Source organism: Pistacia vera, unplaced genomic scaffold, assembly GCF_008641045.1.
Source record: "Pistacia vera cultivar Batoury unplaced genomic scaffold, PisVer_v2 Contig265, whole genome shotgun sequence".
NCBI lineage: Eukaryota > Viridiplantae > Streptophyta > Magnoliopsida > Sapindales > Anacardiaceae > Pistacia > Pistacia vera.
In genome coordinates this window covers 1,052,190-1,072,129 of record NW_022196074.1, presented here as the reverse complement: position 1 = coordinate 1,072,129, position 19,940 = coordinate 1,052,190, and the positions used below count along the sequence as shown (strand labels likewise).

General features: G+C 33.9%; 1 protein-coding gene across 1 annotated transcript; it reads left to right on the top strand.

Annotated features, from left to right (window-relative positions):
* Positions 1 to 7,015: 7,015 nt before the first annotated feature.
* LOC116133137 (stress response protein nst1-like) lies at positions 7,016 to 9,690 on the top strand. Its single transcript, XM_031418819.1, has 8 exons — positions 7,016 to 7,178; positions 7,477 to 7,614; positions 7,727 to 7,825; positions 7,954 to 8,055; positions 8,168 to 8,236; positions 8,573 to 8,623; positions 8,758 to 8,856; positions 9,424 to 9,690. Exons 1-8 carry the CDS (start codon positions 7,113 to 7,115, stop codon positions 9,556 to 9,558), a joined length of 759 nt encoding a protein of 252 aa, XP_031274679.1. The 5' UTR covers positions 7,016 to 7,112; the 3' UTR covers positions 9,559 to 9,690.
* Positions 9,691 to 19,940: the final 10,250 nt, after the last annotated feature.

Genomic DNA, 19,940 nt, shown 5'->3' with positions numbered 1-19,940 from the left:
GATTATGAAGAAACTTTTTCGCTTGTTTTGCGGTTGACCTCAATCCGACTTATTCTAGCTATAGTTGCCAACATGGATCTTGAATTGTATCAAATGGATGTAAAGACTGTTTTTCTCAATGGAGAATTACAAGAAGAGATCTATACGGAACAACCAATAGGTTTTATTAGAGAAGGTCAAGAACATAAAGTGTGTAGACTTTTAAAGTCAATTTATGGCCTCAAGTAGTCCTCAAGACAGTGGTACATTTGATTTCATAATGAGATAATGTCGTATGATTTTAAAATGATTGATGAAGATCATTGTGTGCGTACAGAGAGATCCAATGACAAATTTGTTATATTATCATTATATGTCGATGATATGCTTATAGTTGGAAATGACAAGAGATTTGTGAATGAAATCAAAGGTTGGTTATCATCTCATTTTGAGATGAAAGACATGGGTGAAGTTGCATATATCTTTGGAGTCAAGATTTCAAGAGATCGCTCAAGGAAATTAGTGTCTCTTTCACAAAAGCCACACATTAAGAAAATTCTTGAACGATTTCATATGTAAGATTGCAAACTCATGACAACCTTATCTCGAAAGGCGAGACTTTGACTCGTAAATTATGTCCAATGACTCTGCAAGAAAAGAAACGAATGAAGAATGTTCCTTATACAAGTGTTGTTGGAAGTCTCATGTACACCATGATGTGCACAAAACCTGATATCTGTTACGCTGTTGGGTTGGTAAGTAGATATCAGTCCGACCCAGGACAAGCGCATTGGAAAGTAGTGAAGATAATATCAAGATACCTAAAGGAAACAACTGATCACTCATTATGTTATCAAGGAAATGATTTACACTTGAAAGGCTACACCAATGCTGATTGGGGAGGAGATTTAGATGAAAGGAAATCTACTTCTGGATATGTTTTCTTACTAAATGGTGGGGCTATATCGTGGAGCAATAAGAAACAATCTTGTATAGCCTTATCTACAATAGAGACTAAGTTTGTAGCATTTTCAACTACAGTGCAAGAAGTCATTTATTTGAAACGATTCATTAATCATCTAGGAATAATTAATGTTGTTATTGAACCAGTGAGAGTGAACTGTGACAATCAAGCAATAATAGCATACACTAAGGATCCCAAATATCATGGTAAAACAAAACACGCAGATATCAAGTACAATTTTGTGCGAGATTTGGTGGCACAAACACGCAGATATCACGAATCATCTTTGTATGACATGGTTGCAGATCCATTTACAAAGCCTATACGAAAAGATAAATTTAATAGACATGTTATCTCTCTAAGCTTACGTAGATGTTGAATGTACTCATACATTGAGATTTTCCAACAATGTTCACATTTATCTTATTAATATTAATTGACAATATTGTCAATGCTCAATTTAATTTATTATGGGACATACATGAATGAGTATGTGTATATATATGTATACACACTTTTATTTTGAAAAGCATGTCAGACAGTTAAAAGATTGAGCTTCTCACACAGGCAATCGCCTCCATTACCTTGTGGGAATGGAGATGAGACAATTTTAAGCTTATTATTATCTAGTTGATAATAGAAAGCCAAGCTTAAAATATTTAACATCGCCTAAAACAGGATAAAAATAATGTCATAATGAAGTATGACCATAAATGATAAATTATCAAAATTTATTATTTTATCGGTCTAATTGCTAGATTAGAGTTCTGATGAATTAAAAGTCTGTAGAGTGAACTTAAGTTAGACATTAGGTATGTTTGAACTAAAATATGTACGACATTTACAAGAAAAAAGAGACATGCACTCCACGAGAGAGGAGAAAATGTCGTAGCATGTGATTCATATCACATACCAAGAGGGTAATGAAAGTTAAAATCTCAACTTTAACATTGTGTGAGACCCTAAGATTATAAGAATAAAATCTCATAGAGTACCTTTATTACTCTATTCTATTTCTTGAAAACTTTTATTTAATGATTGTTATCTTAGAGTGTTGCCAAAAGATTAAGATAAATTCAATCTACTGGGATATTTTTGGAAAAGCAAATTAAATGAAAGCTACAAGACTGGAGAAAAGAGGAAGATTACAATTTTTTTATTATCACACTACAATCATGTGTATTCATTGGTCAACCAATTATGTTTTGCTTTTATGTAATGACAAAACATAATTATGAATACAACAAATGTTTATTATAAATGAGATTGTTACTTAATCTTTATGACTAATAGATGTGATAAAAGAGATGTTTATTATAAATGATATCATAAGATGTGATAAGTAATCTAGGGTATTGCATACAACATACAACTCAAGTTTCATTATTCGAGAAGTTATATATTCTTAACAGATATATGACTAATATGCTCTCGATGTATGCATAGTCACACAACATATTTACTAAATTATGAACTTTGAAGAACACAAAGACAAACAGTCTCATCATGTATGAGTGGGAGATATTAAATAACAAGTGGGACACCCATTATGGGACTCACTTATGGCAACTGGCAAAGACAGTTACCACCCAATATACAACAATTGCGATAAGGACAATTGCCATGTATAAAGAAGTTTTCTTGTGTAAAACAGTTAATCTATCTAATATACAAAATACGAAAGTTTTTTTCTATTTTTCTCTCTTTATCTACAGTTCTGCTTCAATTTGTCTACCGTTCTACTTCAATTTGGATTGACAAAGGAAATGGTTCTACTTCAATTTGGATTGACAAAGGAAATGAGGTATTTATACTGTGATTATATTTATTATAGTTTGTTAATTACATTTATTTATTACAGTTCGTTAATTACATTAATGTGATTACAGTTATGAACATGTTAACATGATCTTGGGATTAGATTAGGGAATTTGTGTTTTTCTTACTTTACTATAATCCTCTTTATTGAACAAAATCATGAAGGCTGAGGCATACTTGTGCGGATGCGACTCCAAGGCTTGCTGGCTTTGTTGCTGCCTCCCACTTTGTTGTCCGGTAAGAAATTCCGCAATAATATTTTTATTATTCTTTAAGGCTAAATTAATCTTCAAAATATGGTGGAAATCATAAAATAACAATAATTATTATTGATGATTTTATTGGATTTACTTCATCTGTGGATCACTTTCTAACAAGGGTAATGATAAAAAAAATATTGTAACAAGGTTAAATATTTGAGTCACGTAGTTTTGCTTTCTTAGATTAGTTCATTTAGTTGTACAAATTAAATTCATGTTAATGTATGGATGTAGAAACGTTGCTGCTATTGTTCTTGTTCTGCTTCTGAAGAATCAAAGCCAAAGAAGAAATGCTGCATGTGCAAGAAATCCAAGAAGCCAGTGACGAAAGAGAAGGCCGACGATGAAATATCGGTAAAGTTCATTGAGAGAAATATTTTTTTTTTCCCCTCTTTTTTACATGCTAAAGTTGTTGGTAATTTTATTAATATATGTTAAACAAAAATCTAAAACAAAACTACAAGGAATTGGAGAAGAAGTTCGCGTCGTACGTTTGAATGAAATCTTTCTTCCACTAACTTGGTTCATTGTGTTAAGTTGGCAGCTGAGCTTACCTCAGTGTCAGACATAAATATTTATTAACACGTTTTGTTAGTTCTTTTGGTTAAATATTTATGGATGTTATGTGACATTATGCAACAATGATACTCAAGTTTCCAATGCCACAGGAGAACGGGAAGGAGGTGGAGAAGAAATCTGAGGCTGTGATGATGTGGCACCTGACTTGGACCTTTTTCAGTCACATGTGGAGTCAAAAACTGAAAGTTGGTCAAAGCAAATATAAGGGCAATGAAAGGGTGTTTGTGGTATTCATTCAAGTGCATTTTTAATTTCACACTTATCGACTTTTCTCTCTTGGTTACAGAGAGAGAAAAGTTGTTATAATGGAGGGCGACGTGGAGCCATAGAGATCGCGAGATGAATCGAATGGCCTGGCTGAGAAGATTGTCACATGGTCCCTTCTCTAGATTTTTTTCCTTTGTATATATGCTAATAATTTGTTGTACTGGAGATAGAGAGAAAATAAAAGGGGTAATGTGGGTTTTACAGAGGAGAACAAACAGAGGTTTTATTTTTAAGCTATATGTGGCAAAAACTCTTTAAGGTTTGCTTGCTCTAGTGATTGAGTATTGCTTGCTGTTCTGAAGAGTAGATGTAGGTAATCAATCTTATTACCGAACCACTATAAATCTTTGTGTTCCTTTTCTTTTATGTTATGCTTTTTTAATTTTTCATATTGTCATTGTTATTATTGTTGATATATCTGAATATTTGTGAAGAATGACTAGAGTTCTAGATTTATTTTTAAACTGAATAGTCTTTAGGTTTATTAGAGGCAAAGAAAGAAGAGTGCTCAATATCTCTCAAAATGAATTGTGGGAAACGCAAATAATCAGAAATGCTAGAAGCTCCATCAATTACTCATCAGTATCAAGTGTGTACTTTGTTTTTCTGGTTGTATTAATTATCAATTGATCGGAAGCCTTAATTCACTTTAGAGGGTTTTCATTTTGTTGCCTAGTTTCTAAGGCAATACTCATGGAAATAATATTTACAGAATAGACTTTTGGAAAAAACAAAAATACAATTTTAGATTTTCCCTACTTTAAATTTTTCGGAGGGAATAATTTTATTCACTTGCTGAGAGATAGCTAAACATTAAGCGCCTCAGTAATTTTGGGAAAGTATTAGATACCTCTCTAAAATTATCAAAAAACCCCTAAAACATGGAACCTTTGTAAGTATTAAAATCCTCCTTATAAGTATAGGAAAACCCTTGATCATGGTCTTTCTAATATTTTTCAAAAATTGATGTGACGCATGAGACTTAACTATCTCTTAAGGGGGCAAAAATAAACCCTTTTCAGAGTTTTGAAGGACTTAAACAACCATCTATGTATGCGAACCACAAAATTAAGTTTTGGGGTTCAAGGTATAATATTCAAATAATGATCTTAATCTATGACATACCTATTATTGATTTAAGAGACATTGAATTAAAATATAAAATACCTATTATTGCTATCCCATCAAGAGTTCTTAATCTACGTATAATGAGGATCTTCCAGCATTGGAATGAGTAGAATGTGACTGTTTAGTTTGAGAGAAAGTAAATAGTAAATTAGAGAATTAAAGTTTAAAGAGAATTTCAGTAAATTTGGAATATCAAATAATTTCTTATAACATGAGCAGAAGATACAAATTATATTGCACATCCCCCAGCCCTGTATAGTGCCTTGGACTTCGAAGGGAAAACTTTGTATAGAATTCATCAACAATTGCTATGGACACTGGTCATATGAATTGCCTACTCCATATCAACATCTCTTTCCGTAAGCACAGTAATTAAATTAAAGAATAAAAATTTACAACCTAACGCCAACCCTTTGACAAGCCAAGGAGCTGCGGAATACAAAAGAATGGAGCAACGAGGAATGACATCCAAACCTGGTGCCCAGCAGCAAAGCAATCTAAAGCATAGGAAAAAGCACTCTATATTGCTATAAAAACAAAAAATTCGGCAGACCCTATACACCGACAGCAGTAACCACAGAAACCAGCAAAAAAATACTGCCCCCAGTAAGGCTATACAACCCAGCAAGCCAAGACAAAAAAAACAATTTCTCTTTCTTTCAATCTCATTTTTTGGACTAATTAAAACTTCTTTGGCTCACATTTGAGAATACTACTATTAGTATTCCTAATAAAATTAAATAGTAAAATTGCAAAAACTCACAATATTATTCAACTTTTTTTAAACCCCTTAAATTTGTTAATTTAATTAAATACCCCTAAATATTTTTTTAGAAATTACAAAAAAACCCCAACAACCTATATTTACCAGATTCCGGCCACCACCATTGGAAAATGGCCAGAATCTGGTATAATGGCGCACTACCAGCTGAATCTGGCCGATAGTGTGCCGATCTAGCCTTTTCCGACCAGATCCATCGAAAAAGCCAGATCGAAGGCCAAAGATCTGGCCGTTGGCCGTAGTCAGTCGTCAACGATGGCCAACACATGGTCGTCATTGACCATCAACGACGGCCGTATCTTTGGCTGTTGTTGACGAGCAAATACGGCTAGATCTGGCCGTTAATGGCCAGATCTAGCCTTTGCCGACAGATCCACTGTGGATCTGGCCAGAAAAGGCCATATCGGCGCACGACCGGCAAGATTCAGCCGGTCCTGCGCCGATACGACGACTCCGGCCACCCTTCGACGGTGGTTTTTTTTAAGTTTTATCGAACCGATGAATTTATGGTTTTTTTAAGTTTTATCGAACCCATGCAATTTTTACTACCCAGTTTTGGCATCATAATTGATGTATAGCGCCAGACGCCAGTGACATAGTGGTCATCTATTACGACGCTTCCTCTGCGTCAAATAGGTTATTTTTCCTAAGATGTTTATCTCAAATCCGGCTATTACACTCATTTTTTCTAGTTTTTGTCTTTAAGCAAGAAAAAAAATTCTATTTAGTTCTTCAATTTATGGTTTGAAACTTTATAAGAAGAAGCTTTGGTCACAGACTCACAATCAACAACTTTCTCACCAAGTGCCCTTTTGCTGCAAATGGATATATGCTTCTCGTGTTCAAATCACATATGCTTTTTTTTTTTTTTGACAAGGATAGATATCAGGAGCAAAGCAATCTTCTTACAAAATTATTCTCCAATATTCTGAAACACATGTTAAGGCATTCCAAATATGGGCCCTTTGAGGTTTTAAAAATTAATCTTATGAAAAAAGACCTTGACTACTTCCAACTTTTCACACCAAGAATAAGACATTTTATGCTTGGTGCTACTTTAATCGTCCCAAATGTTCTTGGATAACGTACTGCTTTCAAAAAAGTATTCCCCAACTTTCTATCTTATTATCCAGTCAGATATCTAAGCTTGAATGTCTAGTTAAGTAAGAAGGGAATCAAGGAATGTGTACAATGTAAGCATGTTTTATAACACTGATATTTCATGATAATGTTATATTTAATACATACATTTTAACCTTGAATTTAATTGAATTCAGAAGTGTCTTCTCTGAAGAAGTTTTTTTCTCTTCCCTTAATTTGTTGAACAAAATCATCGATGCCTTGCGGGTACTGCTGTGAACACAAGTCTAGCTCTCGGATTTGCTGCTTCGTTTTTAAAACCGTAAGTATTTGTGCAGTTATTTTTGATTTTCTAGTCTAAGTCTTCACAATAAGGAGGAAAATCTATAAGGAAAATATTTAAGTGGCTACAGAGCTCTATTTTATTCAATTTACTTCATCTTTGGATCACTTTCTTTCCAACAAAGGGTAATTATTATTTATTCCAACAAATGAACTTTCTCGTGTAAATATTAAGTTACTATATATATATAGTATAATTCTCGAGTAAGGGCGTTTTTACATTGATTTTGTAAGGGCCATACTTAAATAATAATTTTATATCCTTTTAATGGATGTAGCAAAAACAATGCTGCCCTTGTTGGTGTTGTGCTGATGATGATGGTGAAACTCCAAAACCAAGCAAGAAGAAATCCGAGACGAAGAAACAAGAGGCGGCTAAAAATCCTGAGATCAAGCCTACAGAAGAAAAGCTACTTGTAAAATATTACTTGTTTTTTATTAAGCAAAAAAAGCTTTCATTGTTTTGTGTCAACTAATTATGTTCTTCATTTTTATTTTTTATGGGTTGGTGGTCATGGAACTCTATAGAGAAACCAAAAGGAATCAGAGAAGAAATCTGAGCCACTGAAGGAAGAGAAGGGAAAAAATTTATTGCCTGAGACCAAGCCTGGAGAACACAAACCATTGGTAAAGTTACACTGTATTGCTCGTATACAAGAAGTATTATTTTTTTTTACCTTTTTTTATGTGCCATATTCATCAGTTATTACATGAATGATTTTACCAATATATGTTAAATATATAAAAATTTGAAGCCAAACAAAATGGAATTGGAGAAGAAATCTGAGCCAACAAAGGAAGAGAATAAGGAGAAAAAAATATTGCCTGAGACAGGGCCTGGAGAACATAAATTTCCGGTAATAAAATTTCACTAATAGTTTTTTTTTTCTTTTATAAATTTTCTTTAACGGTTTCAGCAATATGGATTTGGCTGACTTAATTTGTTGTGGTGCAAATGAAAATCGAAAGCCAAAAAAAATGGAATTGGACAAGAAATCTGAGCTGATGAAGGAAGAGAAGAAGGCCTCAAAAGATCAGGTATTGGTAAAATTTTGAGTTTAGGAGGACATATTTTTCCACATCAGAAAAATCTAGACTATCACACAAGATACCAAGTCAATGGTACATAAGTTAATAAATTCATGTAAGTTAATATGGCATCCCATGATATTCCAAGTTTGAGGGTTTCGCTAATTAATACATCAACGTAAATTGTGTAAACCCATAACATAAAACTTGTAAACTAAAAATGTAAAACATGTAATAGACTACAGTGTTGTATAAGAGCCAAAGATGATTTAACTTGTACTGAATTGTAGTTTTTATACATCAGATTGGTTGATTTGATAAATGTTTATTGCTGAACCACTGAAGGAAGAGAAGGAGAAAAAACGTGAGAGTGAGCAGGCAGAATATAAGCAACCGGTAAATTTTTATTGATATATTACTCCAATTTTTTTTTTTTTTTTTTTTTTTTTTGGGTTTTTAATGACGATTGCTTCAACAGTTTTAGGCTAATGCCTTTTTTTATTATTTTCTTGGTGGTAAAAAATCTGAAGGCAAATGAAAAGGAATCGGAGAATAAATCCAAGCCAAACAAGGAAGAGAAAATTGAAAAAAAGTCACCCGAGAAAGGGCCTGCAGAAGAGAACCTATTGGTACGTAAACTATACGTCTTTTTTCCTTGTTTAATTGTCATTCTATTTCTAATTTCAATCGGTTTTCTCACTTGTGAATTCAATTCTTAGTTAAGAATAATCTAATAAAACCTCATTCATCTTATAAAATTATGAATTATATATATATATCATACACATTAATATATTATCTTGCTGCTACAACAAAAATATATATATTTTTTAACCCTTGAAAATGTCCTACCAATTTTTTATTGGGGACATTTCCAAGCCCATCTTTTTCCATATTAGCAATTTCCAAAGGCAAAGTATTAATTTTTGCCTACAATAATAGATCCAAGTCTTCCATTTTCTGTGTTATTTCTTAGGATATATATATATATATTTTTTTTATCTCAATACCCTAACCTATTAACTTAAACTTTTATATAAGACGATACTTTAATGTGGCATCAGAGCCGAAGGCTTTAAGTTCAAATCCCACATATAAACTAGATTATGAAAATGAAAAAGAAAATCCAAATTTGATATCGTGGGGGGGCTAATAAATGTCGAGACTTCACCTAACTTCTCTAGGTAATTCCATAGGAGAAGGATGAAGAGAGGAAAGCCGAGACAACGAAAGAAGAGAATTACCAAGAAGGCAAAGTTGCACAAGGATCAAATCCTAAAGAAAAGAGACAGTTAAACATAACTGTCAATCTTCAATTTGGGGGCCGATAAATCAATCCCAAAATTAAAGCCAAGAAACAGTTAAAAATAAGTGTGTTAATTGCTTAGGATTTCATTTGTAATTTGTCTTTGCTTAATCTTCTGTTTAATGTAATTACATACTTGTATAAATTTAATTGTCAATGAATATATAGGAAGCTTCAATTGATAAACTCTAGAGGTTTTTCTTTGCCTAGTTTGACTTGTGACTAAGAAAAAGAAAATTCTTTAAAATAATTGACAACAGTTAGAGTCCTACACTGACTAGACACGCTCAAGCCTATTGGTTTACAAAAGGGGATAATCCTTCCATTCAACAAGGTTTTATTGGATGAGTCGTCAGGCCCACCTTAAATTCTATCATGGTATCAGAGCTAGGTCCAGTTGAGCTGAGTGCTTGACCAGCGGGTGAGGAGTTAGAACCAGCAACTACCTCCATCAATAAGTATGACCTAACATATGAGCTTGACCATGAGAGGGAGTATTAGAGTCTCATGCTGACTAAGCACACTTAAGCTTACTGATTTATAAAAGGAGATAATCCTCCCATTCAATAATGTTTTATTGAGTGAGGACTCAGACCACCCACCTCAAATTCTATCCATAATTGACTTGAAAAGATTCACCTTAATTTCAAGTAAATAGTTAAGAGTTAGATCCTTATACGTGTCAATTAGGATTCACAACAGGCAACCAAACAAAATTAGTATAAAATATACTAACTTCTATGATATGAGCATACAATAATATTAGATTTTCAAAGAAATTTATAAAGATTTTTTTGTACAAAGTAGTGTGACATAAAATAAATGAAAGATTGAATACAAAATATCAAACTCATCAAAATTACAGTTATTTTGTCTTTTTTAATCAATGAAAGAAAATGAAGGGAAGTTAAGAATCTGACTAGCTAGCTCAAAAGGAATCATATATATAAATCTACATAATATTATGAAATTTCCGTGATCATGACATTGATAATTCAATTCATTATAATGAACATTTTTATGGATAAAATGGATTTTTATCCATTAAATTTTGTCTTCTCTGGCCGCCTTTTTAGACTTTCTAAAGCATTATCTGAACTTGTTATATAATAATTAACTCAGATAAAAGAATAAATTAACAAATAAAAGAGAGAAGGAATAAAGCAAAAGAATTGAGAGCTATGCGACTTAATTAATATTTGCTTAAAGCCTCTCAAATTTTTACATTCAATTTAGAATGAAGGGGAGGGGGGTATTTATAGAAAACACCCTTCCTCCTTTTGACTGCCCCACCGCCTCAAAGTTTAAAGCGTAGAGGTCCACAATATTTTACAACATTTCACCTTGGACCTCTACTATTTACAGATAAGTGTATAACCTTACTCAAGAAAAACCTAGTGGGAAAAAACCTAAGTAAAAAAATACAACTCTACAATAAAACTGTAGCATGAAGTTGGACATGCTTTATACTGCCTCATTAAAAACTTTGTCAGGAAAACCCAATAGGACAAAACCCGATCAAGAAAAAAAGAGTACAGTGCACATATGTCCAATACAATAAACCTTTTTCTAAAACTCACGCTCATAATGGCAAGATTAATTTAGTAACTTATTGAGCCGCCGCATACCAATGCCATACACTAACTTTTCAAATGTTGATGTCGGTAAGGCCTTAGTGAATAAATTTGCAAGATTATCATTGAAGCGTATTTGTTTGACATCAATCTCTTGATTTTGTTGTAGTTCGTGAGTGTAAAGGAACTTTGGTGAAATATGCTTGGTTCAGTCTCCTTTGATATATCCTCCCCTGACTTAAGCAATACATGTTGCATTGTCTTCATTTATAATTGTGAGAGCATTTGAGGTACATGGCAATTTGCATGTACTTTCAATATGATGGATGACAGATCTTAACCATACGTATCCTCAACTGGCTTCATGAAGCACAAGAATCTCGAGTGATTTGAGGAAGTGGCAATAAATGTTTGTTTTATAAAGCGCCATGATATTGCAGTACCATTGTAAGTGAATACATATCCCGTCTGCGAGCAGACTTTGAGATGATCAGAAAGGTACCCAGCATCTATATAACCAACTAATTTAGAATCATTAATAGATTTCTTTGGATAAAGTAATCCCAAGTCGTTTCTTCAACTAAGGTTACAAAAGGCATGTTTAATCCCATTCTAATGTCGAAGAGTTGGTGCAGAGCTAAATCTTGCTAATAGATTTATTGCAAATGCTATTTTTGGTCTCATACATTGTGCAAAATATAATAATGCACCTATTGCATTTAGATACGGTACTTCAGGACCAAGTATCTTTTCATCATCTTCTTTAGGACGAAATGGATCCTTTTTAGGATCAAGAAACTGAACTACCATTGGGGTACTCAAGGGGTGAGATTTATCCATATTAAATCGCTTAAGGATCATTTCAGTATAATGTGATTGATGGAGTAAAATTCCATATGAACAATGCTCAATCTGCAGGCCAAGACAATACTTTGTTTTCCCAAAATCCTTCATTTCAAATTCTCTTTTCAAGTACTCAGTAGCTTTTGTGAGCTCTTCAGGAGTCCCTATTAAGTTCATGTCATCGACATATACTGCCACAATTGAAACTCATGATTCTGACCTTTTTATAAAGACACACAGGTATAAAGGATCTTTAATGTATCCTTCCTTCATCAAATATTCACTAAGACGATTATACCACATTTTTCCTGATTGTTTCAACGCACATAATGATATTTGCAATTTTATTGAATACATTTTCCTTTTATTTGCTTTTGGCACTTTGAATCCTTTAGGGATTTTCATACAGATATCAGTATCCAGTGTACCATACAAATACACAGTGACAACATCCATTAGACACATATCAAGTCCTTATGAGACTGGTAAATTAATCAAGTATCAAAATGTGATTGCATCCATCACTGGTGAATACGTCTCATTGAAATCAATTACAGGTCTCTATAGGAAACCTTGGGCCCCTATTTTGGCCTTCTACCTAGAAATCTCATTTTTCTCATTCCGTTTCCTTGTAAATACCCTCTTGTATTGCCTCTTCCCTTTTTGTCCAATCATGTCTCTTTCGACATTCATCAACAAAATGTGAATCAAACTTATCATTCATAATTTTAGTGGCTACTACATATGGGAATATGTTATCAGCAATAGTTGTCTCACGATTCCACATTTCTTTACTATGCGCATAGTTTATAGAAATTTCTTCATTTTTATGTTCTTGTATTCCTTTAGGGATTTGTTCTTCTTCAGGGGATTGTATCCTTTCAAGGACTATTACTCTTTGGGAGTTAGTTTAGAAGATGTGAAATTTTTATTATTCCAGTATTGTCAATATTGGCACATATTTGATTATGTGCCTTTCGTTTCCTAGGAATAGTATCCTTGGCTCCAATACGCCTATGATGCTTTTGGCGTGTAACAAATGAATTGATCACTGCCCACATGGATTGTTTGTTGGTAACATCAATCCTTGCTAGTATATTGACAACAAGAATGTATGATCTCATTGTTTTTGCTACATCTGTAAATGCATCAGGCATTTGGTTGGCAATATTTTGTGAATATACTATTCTTTGCACTTCAATTTCATATTGAGATGTACGAGGATCTAAATGAGACATAGAATTCACTTTCCAAGAAAGTTCAGACCTTACTTCAAGAGGCTTTATCTTTCCCCCAAAAGAAGGAAATATTGTCTTATCAAAATGGTAATCCGTAAAATGTACGGTAAATAGATCACATATCAGGGGCTCAATATATCTGATGATGGATGGTGAGTCATAGCCAAACAATCTTCCAAACAACATTGGGGTCCCATTTTGGTGCATTAAGGGGGGGGGGGGGGGGGGGGGGGGGGGGGGAGAGGGCAATTGGAACTGCAGCATAGCCAAAAGTTCTTAAATGGGATATATTAGGTTGATGTCCAAATACAAACTGTATTGGAAAGTATTGATAATATGCAAAAAGAATTAACGCCGCAACATGTAAAACAGCATGAGCCTAGGCAGAAGTTGGTAATTGCATACATAATAGCAAAGTTCTTATAATTAAATGGATACGGTTTATAAATGACTCCACCATACCATTCTGTGTATTTACATGTGGTCCTGGGTGCTCAATATCAATTCTCATTGCTGTACAATAGTCATCAAATGTCTTTGAGGTAAACTCACCTACATTGTCCAAACAGATTGCTTTAATTGGGTAATCTAGAAAGTGTGCCCGTAATCTAATAATTTGTTGCAACAATCTAGCAAAGGCAACATTATGGGTAGATAGTAAACAAACATGCGATAATCGCGCCGATGTATCAATCAATACCATAAAGTAGTGAAAAGGTCCACTTGGTGGATGAATCGGTCCAGCTATGTATGTTAGTGCTTTAATCGAAGAACAATGCAGCGGAAAATAAAAATTTACCGATTAAACACTGTAAGCCCCAAAATCCAAATACGAGTATGGCGATGTTCATATGCTATAAATCAAATAAGACTCATGAATGATTTAGAACCTTACCCACGTTTGGAGGCTCCACCTCTTTTTCAAGATCCGGATGAAAAACGCTCACGATCCAAGTGTAGGATCGAACCACTAGTATCCATACAAAGGCAAGATTCAACACAAGAGATTTACTAGATCTTTATGTGAGGTCTAAAAAAGATGAGTGAGATTAGGGCTGAAAGAAAAACTTCTCTCAATGAACTTATGCTCTCCACGCCCAAGAGAAGAAATGAGAGAGTGATCTTTGATTTTTAGGGAAAAGTGCCCTTTAATAGGGTTGCCCTAAAAATCCCTTGAAGGCTTATTTACTATAATGCCCATCCACTAATTAAATCATTAGTGTCCATGATTCCAAAACAAAATCATATCCCGGGTATAGAGCCGTTATTGTTTTTATCCTTTAATAACATTCTTTCAATATTTAAAACATATATACACCGATATATATATATAAATATTGATAGTTTATTTATATATATGACAATATACATATTTAAATAAATAACCAATCTTACATATTAAATCCAATACGGGATTGGATCCTGGAAACAACCTTTCCAGCAAATTTAATTGCTTCATACGATTTACCAAAATATCCCTTCATCAATAAATGATAAAAATGGCCCTCACATATTATCTTCTTTAAATTGCCTTTTATGTGTGTGACCCAAAGGCTCCTTATCATGCCGATAGTGTGTAATACCATGATTGACACCCAATCAATCGTCTCATTATACAGAAACCAAGATTGGCCCCTCGTAAGGTATTAAGGCCACCCAACAAATTCGGATTCAGCATAATTCGCTAGCTGTCACTAGTATGGTTACCATGCAATCAAATCCTTTCATCATCTATTATCTCATCAAGGTTTGAAGCATAGAAGTAATGTCAGCTTCAAATATAAACCACCTTGACCTATTTACTTTTGGTTATCGAACCAATCGACTAATCGAGCTTTAACTCGATTTCATTATGGCCACAGATTCCAAGGTCATTGTCCTTCACGGGAATCTCACCAAGATAATATCTCCTATACACAAGAGTGGTGAATCCTTTGTCAATCTACCATAGTCGTGATGTACTTCTCGATATAGCCAATCACTTCCATACTGATAACCATTTCAGGATTATGTTTGGTAAGTGTCAAGGTTTGGTAAGTGTCAAACCACACCAATAGGTACACACGATGCTTCGGTGATCTCAAGTCTAAGGACCATATGCACCTCCACCTGTTAGAAGATGTATCCCATGGACACTGCTGTTACCATCTATATGAAATCCTCTGATGGGTCAGTTCAGTGAACTCGTAAATAACAGGCACCCATGCGCCACACCGAGTTGTCACTAAATAACCCTAACATGTGAGATCAGTCACTACCTTTCGATAGGGTCGTTTAACGCTATGATAGTCTTACTATATTATTTGTGCCCTAAGTCAAAATAATACTTCAGCTACAGACATTTCTAAAATGGCCACCATAAGTAATCATAGGGATTTCACAATCAAGACTTATCACTATTTGATTCCCTCATCATTGTTCAACCACTCTAAGGGCATATATTAATACTTACATATGAAATATGCTTTACATAATATAATAAATGCCTTTTATATATTGAATATTCATGATCCATAGAGTCAACATACGACAATATGATTGGCTCAGGGGCACCTAATCTAATAATGTCCCCTTGACTTCTTTGTAAAAATGACAGGGATTCTAGACCAACTTTAGTGATGGATGGCTTAAGTGCCAATTTGCCTTGTGAGCAAGCAATACAACACTCTCATTAGGTAACACAATCTTCAAGTTTTTTAATAGGTGTCCATGTGAGTTTTCTATGATCCTACGCATCATAGTAGAGCCTGGGTGACCAAGACAGCCATGCCAAATTTTAAAAGGTTCAAGTTCAGTGAACTTTTGGTTCATAACTGCATAGATTTAAATATTCTTCAAGAATGTGTGATATAACCCTAATGAGAAAGTAGGGAGTTTGTCCAATATATGGTTCTATCATGAAATATTAACAGTGATGCATAGAAACTTTCCATAATTTTCACTTAAAGTTTCAATGTAGTTTCCATTGAGTTGTATGTCTTTGAAACTAAGCAAATTTCTTCTGGATTTGCTAGAATATATAGCATCATGGATACCAAATTTAGTTCTGCTTAGCAACACGAGTGTTGCTCTTCCAAATCCCTCAATTATGTTTGCAGATCCTAATATGGTATTTATTTTGGGCTCAGTAAAGGTCAAACTTGAGAAATATTTTATATCCCGAATGATGGTGTGTGTTGTTGCACTGTCTACTATACAAAGTCTCCACCATTACTCCATTACTGGATATCGATGCTTTAGTTTTGAAGTCCATCATTAAAAAATTTTACATTAGTAAGGATGTTTAAAAAATTTCAGCTTCATGATATGGAACTTTAGGTCTTTCGTTTTTTATTTTTTTTTTATTTATTTTTTTTGCGTTTGTTTTTGTCTCTGTTTTACAAACTTCATGTTTGTAATCAGTATTTAGAACTTCAAGTTCTAAAAGGATATTTATTTATGGAACTTCAAGTTCATTTATCATATATAAGATGGAAGCACAATTACTAACATTGGTTATCAAAAATATAATAAAAGTAGATCCAACCATAAAGGTTGTATTCAATAAGAATAAACAGATCCGACCATGAAGGTGGTATTCAACAATAATAAATAGATCTAGCCATAGAGACAGAATTTAACAATAATAAATAGATCCAGCCATAGAGGCAGAATTTAACAATAATAAATAGATCCGACCATAGAGACAGAATTTAATAATAATTAATAAATCCAGCCATAAAAACGGAAATAGAGATTAAAGAATACATATAGGATTGAAGTACATACTTTCAACAAGGGTGCAACATTACACTTGTTAAGCTCTTCATGCTAATAACGTGTTATATAATAATTAACTCAGATAAAAGAATAAATTAACAAATAAAAGAGAGAAGGAATAAAGCAAAAGAATTGAAAGCTATGGGACTTAATTGATATTTTCTTAAAGCCTCTCAAATTTTTGCGTTGAATTTAGAATGAAGGCGAGGGGATATTTATGAAAACACCCCTCCTCTTTTGACCGCCCCACTGCCTCAAAGTTCAAGGCGGTGGAGCTCCACAATATTTTACAATAGAATTCTATATATGAGCATGTAATTTTCTGACACTGACACCTGATATATATAATAAATTTTCTCTTGGACATTAATTTTCTTAAGCTTTAATTGTTGAACAATTGATCAAGAAAATTAATCATCAATGACTAACTCTGACTGTGGTTTTAGCTTCAGTATTCCTCTTGCTTGTTGCTTCTGCTCTCGAGAAGATGTAAGTATTAATTAATTTTTTCAATTATGTTTGGAAATAATAATTATAAAGGAATGAAAAACTTAAATTAATTTTGTTTTCGTTTTGATGAAACATAAAGGAATCAAAGAAGAAATTGAAGCTGAAGAACGAAAGAAAGGAGAAAAAACCTTAGAGCAAACATGTAGATCAAAACTTACAGGTAATTAAAATTAATTTTCTTTAATATGCTTATATACATAATATTACTCCATGTTTTTCTGTTCGATTCTTTTCTTATGAGAAATGTTATTTGCACTAACCAATTGTACTAGCTGACGCAGCAGCCAATGTGGTAGATGTCACCTCATCTGCCACGTCAGTTCCCCCAAAAAACTATATATATATCAAAATTTTAATTGCCTCGCCCAAATGTATCAAAAATCTCTCTTAAATTAGAACCATAAACCACCAGCGCCGGTCGTCACCTTCCACCAACACTCATCATTTTTAATTTGCTCAATTTATCAAAAATCTCTCCCAAATTAGAAACCATAAACTACCAGTGTTGTTTGTCCTCTACCACCACCAGAGTCGGCTGTCGTCTTCCCCCACCAGCATCTGCCACCATCGTCCACCACCAGCACCGACCACCGTCTTCCACCAGCACTCATCATTTTTCATTCGCTAAATTTATCAAAAATCTTTCCCAAATTAGAAGCCATAAACCACTAACATCGTTTGTCCTCTACCACCACCATCGACTTCCACCAGCACTCACCATTTTTCATTTGCTCTTCCAATATCACATTTAGTTCACCTCAACAGTAGGAAAGTTATGTTTGTCAGAGGCTCGAGGAAAGGATCAAGTTTACTTCTGCCTTTGTTATATGTTTTTATTTTGAAAAGGTAATCAAACCTGTAATTTTGATACACTAGCTCTAATATAGGTAATTATTGTTTTTTTTTTTTTTTGTTTTTTTTTTTTTGTATAATTGTGACTGTAATACTTATATATCTATTGTGATTGAATTCCATGATGTTTAAGCTAATTTAACTGCCCATAAGATTGAACCATCTTTGCTTCACGGTATTATTTCTGTAGCTTTAGAATAGCATCTGGAACAATATAAGAGCTCGAGAGTCATAATAAAATGCTATAAATAAAATTTTCTACTTGTTAACATGTGTCGTTTATTTTGTGGTTCGACAATTGTTGGACTATTCATTGCAAAGTAGTTTATGTATCTATTTGTTTCTCTTTGTTGTAGGTTGTTCTTTTTTGAAGTGCGAGACAAAAGAACAAGCCCTTGTGCCTTGTAGTTGAGATTTTATCTCAAAAAATTGACCTCTGGGTTGCTTATTGCTAGCATTATTTTATGCATGTTCAGGTATGCATCTTTCACTTTCCTTAGGTAGCGTTTGGTTCAGGGAATGTTATATTATTGAGGAATGTTGTATTACTGGAAAGATAGATTACTAGGAAATCTTTAGAGAAATGTGTTTGGTCGGTTGGAATAAATTGATGAGTATGTTATAACAATATGTTTGGTTGGGAGGATAAATGAGTGGGTATGTTATGTAGATTACTAAATTGCCCTCATTTTAAAATAATAATATAATATTATTTTTATTATTATTTTATTCTATTATTTTTTAAATTATTTCTTTTAACCCCCTTATATTTGAAATTTTACCAAAACACCCCAACCATATACAACTTTAATTTGTAGCAAAGTCACCCCCACTCACCCCAAACCACCGCCGACAGCCATCACCACCACCGAAAGCCGCTGTAATGGCGCACGACCAGCCGGATCTGGCTGGTCGTACGCCGATCAGGCCTAATCCGGCCAGATCTGGTCTTGAATATGGTCGTTTCATGGCTAGATCTAGCCGTTAATATGGCCATTTCACGGCCAAAGATGTGGCCATGAAACGGCCATAGATCTGGCTGTGAAAAGGCTAGATCTTTGGCCGTGAAACGGCCAGATCTGGTCGTTTCCGGCCATGGATCTCAAATCCATGGTCGAAAATGTCCTTATCGGCACACGACCGACAAGATCTTGCCGGTCTTGTGCCGATATGACGACTTTAGCCGGTGGCCAGCGGTGGTGGCTAGCGGCCGGCGGTGGTCTTGGATGATTGGGGGTATTTCATTAACTTTTAAACTTTTTTGTGGCGGGGGTGTTTTAGCTAAGTTCTCAAATGTAGGGGATCTGTGTAATTGTTATTTGGTAGACATATGAGGGCAAATGTGTCCAGAATGATAAAATATTAAGGGCAAAATAGGGTAAAAATTATGATTACCCCAGTAATCTAACATTAACACCCCCTGGGAAGGTAATCTGATTACCCCCAATATTACCAATAGTAACCACTATTTGCAACAAAATATTACTGTAATATTATATTACTTGACAACCAAATGAGGGAATCTTGAAAATTAAACAAAGATTACAGGATTTATCTTATTTCACCCTGAACCAAACGCACCCTTATTGCATAATTTTATTAATGAATTGATATTCATTGTTTTTGAATTT